Source organism: Aphelocoma coerulescens, chromosome 3, assembly GCF_041296385.1.
Source record: "Aphelocoma coerulescens isolate FSJ_1873_10779 chromosome 3, UR_Acoe_1.0, whole genome shotgun sequence".
In the NCBI taxonomy this organism is placed as follows: domain Eukaryota; kingdom Metazoa; phylum Chordata; class Aves; order Passeriformes; family Corvidae; genus Aphelocoma; species Aphelocoma coerulescens.
Window position 1 is genome coordinate 119641945 of NC_091016.1, and position 12357 is coordinate 119654301.

The 12357-nt window shown below is 44.8% G+C and overlaps 1 protein-coding gene across 1 annotated transcript in view; it reads right to left on the reverse strand.

Moving 5' to 3' along the window:
- Positions 1-4126, reverse strand: part of CD2AP (CD2 associated protein) — a 78285-nt gene extending 74159 nt beyond the window's left edge. Inside the window, exon 1 of the mRNA XM_069011724.1 lies at positions 3877-4126. Within this exon, the coding sequence (XP_068867825.1) occupies positions 3877-3880 (4 nt within the window). The 5' untranslated portion in view covers positions 3881-4126. The remainder of the gene's footprint in view (positions 1-3876) is intronic.
- Between the last annotated feature and the right edge of the window lie 8231 nt (positions 4127-12357).

The following is a 12357-nucleotide window of genomic DNA, read 5'->3' on the forward strand; positions in this document are numbered from 1 at the left end:
TTGTGCCCATCAGAGATGGACAACCAGGGACTTGAACTATCTATAAAAAAGCTCTGGTGAAACCACAAACACCTCTGAGAAAGTTAATAAATTACTAACTGCCAGACTAGGGGTTTTTATTAAAAGAAAAGAAAGAAAAAAAATCATTCCACTACAAACCTGCTTTCCATATCACCCTTTTCCTCCCTAACTGTCCCACAGTCAGGACTCTCAGCACAGCAGCTCTTACATTCTTGGGGAAAACAAAACGGCAAGAGCTGAGCTGATGACAGAATTTCTAGCACCTTTTGATGGGATTTCTGCTCTGTCTAGACCCAAAGTCAGGATCCATCAACTCTTCCCAGTTACTGTAATTCAGCTTCCCCGTAGCTTAGGCACATATCTTCCAGAGGTCAATTTTATATCACCCTCTCTTGCAGTTTTGTCTACAATAAAGAAAATGGTAGTAAGAAACCACTTTGCTAACCACTACTAGTACAGTTGGTCAATACCAGGCTCATCAAGCACCTGAGTACGGAAGGGTTTCACAACCTGAACTTTTGATTAAGTCACTTTACAATAAAATCTGAATAAAGTTCAACTGCGTGTCCCATCTTACATATTTCTTGGTAAAAATACTGGCAGAAGGACTCTTTATCTATTCTATCCCATTTGCTTGGGGGTGTATGGAGTAGATTTTTGGGTTTTTAGAAGGGGCTTGTTCTGTGAAGGTTTTTTGTTTGTTTTGAATTGAAGAACAAATCCTAAAGTCATGTTCTAACAGGTTCTTGGAATGTTACTGGTGAATACTGAAACTGCCACTGTCTCCATGACAATATGCTACAAGTATGCAGTCTGCCTACAAAAACCTTATAGATTGTTTTTTGTTGCCAGCATGGAGCTGAAGTAAGCAAAAGGCTTCACACAAGTTTAGTGTCTGATGAACTTACTCTGTAGACCAAATATATTTTTATTTATTCTGTTGGCAATGAAGAAGTATATCTGGCTTTTTAAAGTATTCCAAAATCATAAATTTTTCTGAAGATCAAATGTAGCAAATTCAAATGTACTAACACATGGGAACCACAAATCAATGTCTCCAGAAATTTTCAGAAATAAAGAAGATGGGGAGGATGCATATAGCTAAGAAGATACTGACAGACGTTCGGTGGATTGCAGTGTTCCACCATGGCAATTCATCAGCTGCTGCTGGAACATTTCCTCCTAGTTATAAAGCCCTATGACAATTAGCTGGACACTGCAAATTTAGCTAAGCTTTCCTGTTAAGTGCAAGCTGCAGTCATACCATTTATCGATTATAACTAGGAAAATTATCTGTTATTGAGCCATAGAAGTAAACTGGGCAGATGTTACAATGCACTGATACACAGAGCTCTACCTCTTTTCAAGTGACTATCAACCCAAAACAGCAAAAGACAATTCAATCAAATAAAGTCTTTTCCCCCTAGAACATCTGAATGCATTTTTTCCCTGTAATCTGTTTATCAAGCTATTTCTAGAGTCATACACACATGATTAATCTAGTGCAGAAGGCAAAGAATTATAGTGACAGGGCTCAAGCATGTCGCTGGGCATTACCACTAACTTTACATGGTCTTCTGTGTGTCACCTCTGATCACATCCCCCTCCCCCCCCACCCTTCAGACACCTGAACAACACGTGCTCTTGAAACATTAATTTCCAGCTACCAAAAGAACATGAAAGAACTTGTTTCCAAGGCATTCTGTACTTCCGCTCTTCTTTTGGTTTCGCCAGAGTCTTGGCCTGTTCTTACTTCTCCATAAATTTCCAAAACCCTTGAGTTCATCAAAGATACCTCAACGCTCCCCTCTAAGCCACCTCTTACATGTAAAATCCCTTCCACAAGCTGACATAAAAGACAAACAAGCTCTTATCAAGAGCCAGCTCTACCATGATGCCAGCGATAAAATAATCAGCTAATGACTTCTCAAGGTACATTGTGAGGCACCCCCTAAATACATTGAGTGCACAGCAAGCTACAGTTACTTCTTGTTCTTCTCTTATTTTCAGTGATGTTTTATTGTACATTCTTCACCCCTTTTGACTACAAGAAAGAAATACTTGGAAACCTGAATAAAGGACACCACCTTCAGAGAAAATCTGTTTAAAAGGCCCTGGGATTATTCTGCAATCCTTTCTAGAGCTTGGCCACTGTCCTAGCAGGAACTGTTCTATAACTGCACATACACACAAATTGTTATGGTAATAAATAACCCGTGCAACAGCAATACTTAACACAGTGTGTGCTCCCACTCAGTTCAGTCATCTCTGGAGCAGTAGTAATATGCTCATTACTGTCAACAGAAGAGTATTTCCTTTAGGAAAGGAAACTTAAGGACAAAAATACATAAAACCACGTCATACAATAATCATAGACAATTATGAACTGGACTCAGTCCTTTTACAGTATTCCTAACTACATTAATAGAGTATACTAAGTATTTTAATAACTCAAACCTACCATATGTCAATCCTGAGGTACTTCTCATTTCCGCATTGCAGCCTTAGTTCAATATGTTTAATTAACACACTAAGCCTTTATGCGTTAGGAACTATCATCACAGGCCACTACAATAACCTGGGCAGATATTTCTCACTTGCAAGTAAGACAATGCAGCCCAAAAATAAATAAAAAACAAGTCTTACCTATTCTGAATAATCACAAAAAGCATCCAGAAGTGAGATGTTTGGTTTCTACCAGAATTTAAAACACTAATTTCATTTTATATTTTCAGATTTCATTTTAAGTGTGCTTTGACCACGTAAGACAACTTCCACTGAGAAGAACACACTGAAAGCAGATCCTGATAATCAGCAGAACACGAGCCAGGAGGAGCGTTCCTCGCTTCATTAGCTGCACGTTTGATCTGCACACCGTGAATTTCTTCATTTTTAGACACAACGGGGAGGCAGAAAAGCTATCCAAAACCCAGGTATCCTTCCACTTAAAAAGCTTTACTCCCGTTCTGACGCAGCATGTTTGCACACAGCAGCACAAGCACACACGACACTGAAGCCACTGCCACCCGCGCCCCTGCACACACACCCTCCACGAGTACCCCGGTGTCACACAGCACAGCAGAGCAGGGGGTACGGCACGGGTGGAGGTATCAGAGACAGACAAAATAATCCACGCACCGTTTTGGAGGCCAGTGGGGTCCAAAGTCTCTATAAAGGGGGAATCACTATAAGCAAAGAGGGCTCTCAAGAGTGGCGACTAAGTCACTCGTTCATAGTTCCCTACGCCGACGCTTGCATTAAAAACCAGACCCATCACAACTGGCTGTTTCCAGTGTGAACCTGAACTGGCGCATCCTGAACACAGGAACACTCCGAGTCGTTCTACACTCCCTCTCTTTAAAACACAGTGAGTGCCTCTCGCCTTGTTGGAGAAATGGGCGAAGGCGCAGCTCAAACTGACACTGAGTGGAGGGGAAAAAAAAAATGCGAAAGGGCTGGATTTAACCGTAAAAACTTTTATGCTCCACCAAGCCACTCCCCTCCAGGCAGCACCGAGCACTGCTGTACACCTCGCTCTCCCCACCGAAACCCGCGGAACCCCCCGCGCCTCCTCCCGGCCCGGGCCTCTCCGCAGCCCCTCGGGACCGGCCGGGCGGGACGGAGCGGCCCCGGCCTCTCCCAGGAGGGAGCGCTCACCGAGCACCTGCCGCACTCGCCGGGCCCGGCAGCTCCTCCACCGGCCCCCGGGTCCCGGCACTGCTCCCGCCCCGGGCACCTCGGGAGCTGCCCCGGGACCCGCGCGTCCGCGCCCTGCCCTCAGACAAAGGGCGGCGAAGGCGCCCCCGGAGAAGCGGGAAGAGGGGCCGGTTCCGCCGCCCTCCCCGCCGCGCTCACCCATGCTGCGCCCGCCCGCCCGCCCGGGCTCGGCGGAGCGGCTCCGGGTCCCGCCGACGCGCTCAAGCCGGGCACTGCGGCTCCATCCGTGGCGCTACGGGCGCGGAAGGGGCGGCTCCGAGCCGCGGGCGGCCCGGAGCAGAGGGGCCACTCGCCCGTCCGGTCCCGTCCGGTCCGGTCCGGTCCGGTCCGGTCCCGCCGCTCCCGCCACCGCCGCCTCAGCCGAGCTCGGGCACCGGCGGCTCCGCCCCGCCCACGGCGGGGGGCGCCAAGTCCCGCGAGAGCCACGCGCCGCCACCGCCCCCACGCCGTTGCCAGGCGGGGTGACGTCACCGATCTGGTCCCGCCCCCACGGGGAACTGGCCCCGCCCCCACGGGGAGCTGGCCCCGCCCCGGGACCGCCCCTCAGGACACGGTCCGCCCCCGGCACCGCTGTGGCGTCGCACCCTGCTCACACCCTGCTCACCCACCTCACCCACCTCGCCAGACCCTCTTCGGCCCTCTCATCAGGCCTTCAGCTCTCCTCTCATCACTGCCCTCATCATAACCCCCTCCTCATAGCCCCCTCCTCATAGCCCCTCACAGCCCTCTCATAACCCCCTCACAGCCCCTTCATCACTCCCCTCACATCCCCTCACAATTCCATCACCAATCCCCTCACAGCCCCTTCATCAGCCTCCTCATCACTCCCCTCAGCACCTCTCTCACATCCCTCTCTGCCCCCTTCAGACAATCACAGAATCACAGAATGGGTCAGGTTGGAAGGGACCGTAGTGGTTCCACCTCTCTGCTCAAGCAGAACTACCCAGAGCACATGGCACAGGATTGTGTCCAGACAGTTCTGGAATATCTGCAGTGAGGGAGACTCCACACACTTTCTGTTCCAGTGCTCGGTCACTGCACGGTAAAGAAGTTCTTCCTCATGTTCAGGTGGAACTTGCTGGACATCAGTTCCTGCCCCTTCTTGTGCCATTTCTGGGCCCCACAGAGCAGAGCAGGTCCCTGCTCTGAGCCCTCCCTGCAGATGCTGGCAGATGCAGATGAGGTCCCCCTCTCAGCTGTCTCTTCTCGAGGCTCAACAGCCCCAGCTCCCCTCAGCCTTTCCTTGTAAGAGAGGTGTTCCACTCCATTATCTCCATAGTCTCCACTAGACTCACTTCAGGAACTCGATATCTCTCACAGAGCCCAGAACAGAACACAGCACTCCCGATGTGCCTCAGCAGGACTTAGCAGAGGTGCAGGATCACCTCCCTGGCCTGCTGGCAATGTTCTTCCTAATGCACACACGATTCCTTTCACATTCTTGGCCTCAAGAGCTTATAAACAGCACTGTCCCCCTCACCACTCCCTTCACTGCTGGTGCCACCCCACATACCTGCCCTGCTTCCCAGCACAAAGCCCTCCTCTTCCCCTAGGTCTGGAGCACAAGTCTTATGAGGAAAGGCTGAGGCAGATGAGGGGGCTCAGCTTGGCGCTTTTCACAGAAAAGGTGATTACACACTGAAATGGGCAGCTCAGAGACAGCAGTGACCATCCCTGTAGCGATGTCCAGCAAAGACTGGACGTGGCACTTAGTGCCAGGCTCTCCCTGACATGGTGCTGTCTGGTCACAGGTTGGGCTGGATGATCTAGGAGGTCTTTTCCAACCTAACCATCCCCTTGGCCAATGTCATTTACATCACGCACGTGTTTGTGGGCTTGTGCACTGATTTTGAAGTTTATAGAGTAAGGGTATTTTTTGTTGGGTGAGGGTTTTTTTACTTCAGATGAATGTAGGAAAGTGCTCCAAGCTATATCAGGCTGCCACTGTTTAGGTTTTTGTGGGAAACTCAGGAATGAGTGAAATGACTACTTAGAACTGAAGCGATTTAAAGAAAAAACTGTGACCCTGAGGCCAAAAGGACAAGTAAACATGGTCTGGTTTTGATGAAAATCAGGGAATATAACACAGCAGGGCTCTCTGAAATGAAAATATTTCCTCTTCCTTGCTGCAGACATTCTTTTATGAGTGGTTCCAAATGATCCGTTTCAGCCAAGCTCAGGACAAAATTAGCCTGAAAAGAATGTCAAGTATTTCCAGGAGTCAGCTTTTGCTTAGCATCTTTCTCATGGCACACAAACAGAAAATGAGTCAGATAATGAGCATTAAAGACAAAAATGTGCAGTCCAAGTGTATAAACAAGCATATATCACATTCTATTATGGTATTTTATCTGCTTCACCATACTTTGAGGCAGATGCTTCCATTTTTTTCAACTGCAGAACTGGGACTCTACAAGTCATAGTCAGAATTTCCTTGAAGCAGGTGCAGTGTTTTGCTCATAAATGGCCCCATGATGCTCCCCTTAAAAGGAGAATCTATGTTTTATAAAACTACAACCTCCCCGCACCCCCAGGTTTGCAGTACTTAATAAGAAGAGGAGGTTTGGGACAGAAAGGAAGCATCAGCCTTAGAGTCGGAAGTCCTTCCCAATAAAAATTCAGAAAATAACTTCCATGAGGATGAATTATCCTCATCTGTCTGCTGTATCACTTTTTTCCACTTCCTTTGTACAGCTACATGCTAAAAAAAGAAAGCTACAGGATGAGAGGAATTACAAATTTGATCTGATGTAGCAGTTTTTACTTTTTTAAACTCTGCCACAAAGCTAAGTGTACATGAAGAAGAGATGAGAAATAAAATGTCCATAGTGTACATGTTTACAGAGGCATTGAAGGAGCTCCATGTAGCCTTCTTTCTGGAAGCTGGTCTGAACTAGGGCCAAATCTCATTCCAGTTCATATTCATTCATGTTGACATAAAGCTACCTTTGCCCTTCCCTTCAGCCTAAAACAGGCTGGAGAGCAAAACCCTCGTTCTTGGTTCTTATGTTGTGGACAGGTAAGATACCAGCTTTGTGAAATTCTGTTTTATTTCAACATGCCTTGGTAACTCTGGCCAGGGCTGGCTCCAAGCTTCTTAGCTGCCTGAGTACAAAACCTGAGTTTTATTCCAAGTCCATCTGCTCTGATGATGAGGCATCAGCATCCACTGGTCCTGTGCTTCAGCCTCCATCCTCTTTCCAGTAGCAGCGAGGCAGAAATGGGAGCCCCTGTGGCTGCTGAGCCCAAGTGTCTCTCTCTCTGTGTGACTGCCTGCGATGCTGCTGAATCCAGCACCTGCAGCCTGTGCTGTCTTCTGTCTAAAGCTGGGCTGTGGGCCGTGAGGTGTGTGGCACTGGCAGTTGTGTCTGCCTCACGCTTCGTTGAGTTTGACAAGACTTCACAGCACTGAGGTTTGCAAAAGTGCAAGAGTCTGCTCATGTGTGACTCAGAGCAGCACAGGAACCCATATTTAGCATTCTCATATGAGTTGACAATTATAATACATGTAAAGAAAATACATCTGTGCCAGACTATTGACTACTTTCACTCAGCTGTTAAATCACGTGACTACTTCATTTCTTTTCTCTATGCTCTATGTCTGGTGGCATGTGCTAAATGCATACTTACCGAAAATTGCCTTTTAAATTGCCTACAATGAGTTCCTTCCTCATTTTCTACTTCAGTAAAAGCTGAAAAATTTAATGAGCCATTTTCCCTTGGATATTAGGCAATAATTGGTATTTATGCAATCCTTTGAAAATAGTTTTACTCATATATAGATATACAGGGAACACTGGCTCTTGCTTTTTATTCAGACCTTCCTTTCTGTTCAAGGTGTAGAGAATTGATATTCTGACTCTATGGAATTATAAAAGTGCATATTTGTTTCAAAGTATTTTCAAATCCAACTAGGTTCCACAAAATAACACAATCTTCTCACAAATTTGTTCAACAAAACTTTTAAAAATGAAATATTAGCATTTTAAGTGTTTTATGATTGAGCTTAATGGAATTTCTGAATTTCTAGCTTGCTTTTGAGAGAGGAAGAGTTGTGACATACTTGCAGATCAAGATAGTATCCATTGTTAACGTCAGTAGCTGCTATAATTTTATTTTACAAGAGAGATCATTATATAGTTCCTGCTATGCAGGTTTATAACACAAGGTAAGAATGATACAATTTGTCACCACTGGAGCTGATCTGTTTTCTCTCACAAAAAGAACTAGTAATAGTGAGACTCTTTCCCTAGTACTGCTACAGTGAATATTTCATTTGACCTCTTTTGCCACTGTGGTCATCTTAAAATTACTCCATTATTTCCAAATAAAGAAACCTAAACCAGGAACTTTCAGAGCTTCTCTCTAGAGCGCAAAAAATAAAGGAACTGATTTTTTTCCCCAAAAAAACAAATGTGTGTCAGCTGTTACCACACAGTGGTTTCATGCACATTTGAGTGGCACATGCACTGTAATAATTGTACATTCCCCTTTAACCAAATGGTTTGCTCCCAAACATTCCAGCTGAGTTGATTTTTCATGCTTTTAATTCTCTAATGCATTTATCATTCTAGCAACTTCTTGCACAATGATATCCAAAAATTGACTGGAAGCAAACAGCCTCTAGCGCTGAGGAGTTAAATAGTCTGGATTGTAAAATTTCACCTTTTCAGCAGCAGTTCCTGCTGGGTAACAACACTACTGAAATACAGGATTGTGTTGAGAAGTTTATTTGGATGAGCAAACTCCCTCTGCTGGTTTGAAACAGCAGCAGATATATTTCATTTAAAAACGTGCAAACTGTGGGAAAATATTCATTCAACACACACAGTACTTTTCCCTTTACTGCATACCCAGTGAAGAGTGAATCTGTTTACTCCACAGAAGGAGGCAGGACTCTTATTAAAAAAAAAAAAAAAAAAAAAAGAGAGAAAATATAAAAACGCAGAGCAGTTCTTTTGCAAATAAAGATTGAATCAAAATGCTGATTTTCAAGCAAGGGGGAAAAGAAGCGTGCATACTAATACTGAACCTATTTTTTTTACCTGCTGTGGAGGCAGTTGCATGGAGGGTGTCCAGAGAAGGGAACAGAGCTGGGGAAGGAGCACAAGTCTGATGAGGAGCAGCTGAGGGAGCTGGGGGGACTCAGCCTGAAGGAAAGGAGGCTCAGGGGGGACCTTCTCACTCTCTACAACTCCCTGACAGGAGGGTGCAGCCAAGTGGGGGGTGGACATAACAAGAGGAAATGGCCTCAAGCTGTGCCAGGGGATGTTCAGACTGACATCAGGAAGAATTTAGGCAGTGAAAGGGTTGTCAAGCACTGGAATGGGCTGCCCAGGGAGGTTGTGGAGTCACCGTCCCTGGAACTCTTCAAGGAAGACTGGATGTGGCACTCAGTGCTTTGGTTTAGTTGTCATGGTGGTGTACAGTCAAAGGTTGGACTCAATGATCTCAGGGGTCTTTACCAACTTTAATGATTCTCAGATTCTATCATTATTCGAAGAAGCAAAGCAAACTTTGTTCTCCCTGCTCTTCCTACCCACTGCAGACACTCCATTAAGGGGCATCTTAGCAGCTACACGGGGTCACAGGCTGGATCCCTAGAGTACAGCACAGCTCCCTCCAGCCAGGCCAAGAGCAACTGGTCAGGCTGTGTTGCAGATGATTGCTAAAGGAAGGTGAAAAACTGTAACCAGCTGGATCACCACGATAGAGCCAGTGGTACTAAGGAATTTGTGGGGCCATTTTTCAGGCTGTTGAAAGAATCATGCCCTAATGCCATATTTTTCAAACCATGGAATGTGGGTCAATGCTGAGCTATAATAACTCTATAAGAACTGGTCTGCAAAATAACTGCAAATGGCTTTGTAAACCAACCATATTTCGCATTCTCACACATTGAGCAAGCAACCAACCAAAATGAGGGAAATTATATGGACGCTAGAAGTTTATCCTGATTTGATTTGTCTTTAACTGGAAACTGCTGTGGCAACACCACAAACATGGTGTGTTTTTTATTGGTTAAAATCTTAGTTGGAAAGGTGGAGGAACATCAGCCAGCAGAAACAAATTACTCTGTCCTTTTTTTCAACCACTCTTGGTCTATTTCCTCCGTTATTATCAACCTCTTCAGCCGATCATGTTCTCTTTGCTATAATCAGTTCAGCCCTGACTAGTGAATACTGTTCCCTTTCTTTGTGTCATTTCTTTGCCACATGCCAAAAATTCCTGTGCCTTACTCCATTTTGCTGGACTGAGAACAAGACAGGGAGCCAGGACAAGTTTCAGTTCTGTGGCCTCATTGTGACATATAAAAATACACCCTTCAAATAGGACCCCATGTTGATTTAAACATTATTGTAGATGAAAGCTTGTCCTGTACAAAATATTTTTAAAGTTCTGAATGAAGAATTAGAAATGTCACTTCTGCACAGGTATGAAATAAAGTACTTGTAACTGTTGAATCTTGAAAGAAAATAAGTGAGGGAGAGGGTGGTGTTTGCGAAATTCAGGCTAAGTACAGGTTATGATTAATCATGTTTCTGCCACGAGGCCATTACAGCAGCAATCTGAAGGAGGAGTTACCTACCCTGATGACAGCTATAATGTTTTTTCTTTGACCTCTCTTCTGAGGATGCAATTCATTTATACTGGGCCATTACAACTAATTAAAACAAAGCTGCAAACTGCAGGGAGCGTGTGGAGCAGCTCCATCTGCATTATGCTGAGAAAAAACAGTTCATGTGGGTGTGCAGGCGTTAACGGTACAACCATATATGTAGCTGTGTGTTTCAAAGATATCCTGTTTGATTTGAACGCAGGAGAGTTTTCATCTCACAGTTTGTACATCACACTGTGCTTAAGAAGAAGGAGAAAAAAAGCAAACTGTGCTTTTCACTGTCTTTTTTTTTTTTTTCTCTTCTCTAATAAGCAACCATCTACCTCCTTCCTTTCCAGGTACATTTGGCATTTTGCATTTGTATTATGTCCCTTTGGCAGCCCCTCTTTGGGATTTCCTTATATTAACATCTAGCACAAAGGAATCTCATCTTCAGGGTCCAACGGGCTAATGGTTTCCTTCGGCATCTGAATAAATCAACAGCTGTGGCCTTCAGCCATTTTGCCTTTCCAAAATAAAAGTTACGGGAAGCTGCTTGTTGTTGTAACAGTTCTCACACATTCCCTGTGAGCAGGATACAAAGCCTTTTCTCTGCAGAGATGACTTCACACAAAACATACAGCATTAGCAATGTATTTTCCTCCTCACTCCATCGGTAACAGCAATGTAGCCCTAACTGCAATGATCAGAAGATACAAAGTTTGCTCAAAAGTCAGTGAGTTTTATTAAAACATTTGATACATAAATACTCGTATCACAGTGAATGCACACACATTATCTATGTGCCTGCATTTGTGTCCCACAGGCAGGATGATGGTATAAAGTGAGAATGCTTTTTTATTCAAAGACAGTCACCAATACCTTCACAACCGCTTTGTGCTGGAAGTGTGGCTGCCAACAGCAGCTGAGGCACTGACACAGCAACTGGATCGTGTCACTCTTTGACACTGAACTTCTCTCTCTGGTTCTCTCACTCCTGTGCTGGTTCTGGTGCTCATCTGATGGTTGTGCTCAGTAAGTTCAGTTTCAAAATCTGTCAGGAAAATTTAAACCAGGGATTTGTTAGTCTTTAGAGCAGTGTGGACTTGCAGTTAAACTATGTCTGACTGGAATTTTTAAAATTCCAAATAAAACCAGTATGTCACCGAAAGGATGGATTATGTGCAGAAACTCTGCACAAACTACTTGCACTCAGGGAACTCTTTTGGGTGTTATTGTCTTGGGGGGGGGGGCGCGGTTTGTGGTTTTGTTGTGGCTTGTTTTTTTAATGGAAGTACAGCAAAGACACACCCTGAACGCTCCAGGACACAAAGACACAGTTTTCTCTTGGGAGCCTTTAGGAGAAAGGGATGTGAAGTTACCTGTAAGTTTACATTTTTCTGTATTGATTTGCCTAAGCTGACAATGCCATGAGCAGGGTGCTCCTATCAATACCCCAGGCTTCCACAGAGAGGCCAAGACAAAGCAGTGCAAATACACTTCATGCCTTAAGCTCAGCACAAAGCCTCTTCTCTCTTCATCCTCCAACAATGTCAGATTGTCATTAATTTTCTTGAAACTGGCAGCCTTTTTGTGAGTGCTGTTCAGCTGCTTTTGAGCTTATAAATAGCATTCCCAAAGGGCAGTCAGTCTGTATGTCTGTGGAATTGCCAGAGTTGACCAAATACCCTGTTAGAAAATTCTATAATAAAATACTATTTCCCCTGACAATTACACACCCTCACCTTCAGTTATACCAACTGAACTCTCTGTGCTTCTAGAGTCAGTAGATGCTTCTGTGAGGTGTATAATGATTTCCAGCGAGCTACTAAATTTTACAAAATAATGTTTCCTGCATTTTTGGTTCTGAAAGTTATTATGTAAATAACAAATGACAAAACCGTTAGTCATTACTACAAGCAAAACATTGCCCAGTGCTAGAAAGGACACATATTCCTCCCTCCCTGGCCCCAGAAAAATAAAACCTTATAGATTATTTTTTCTGTTGTCAAAAAAAGTCA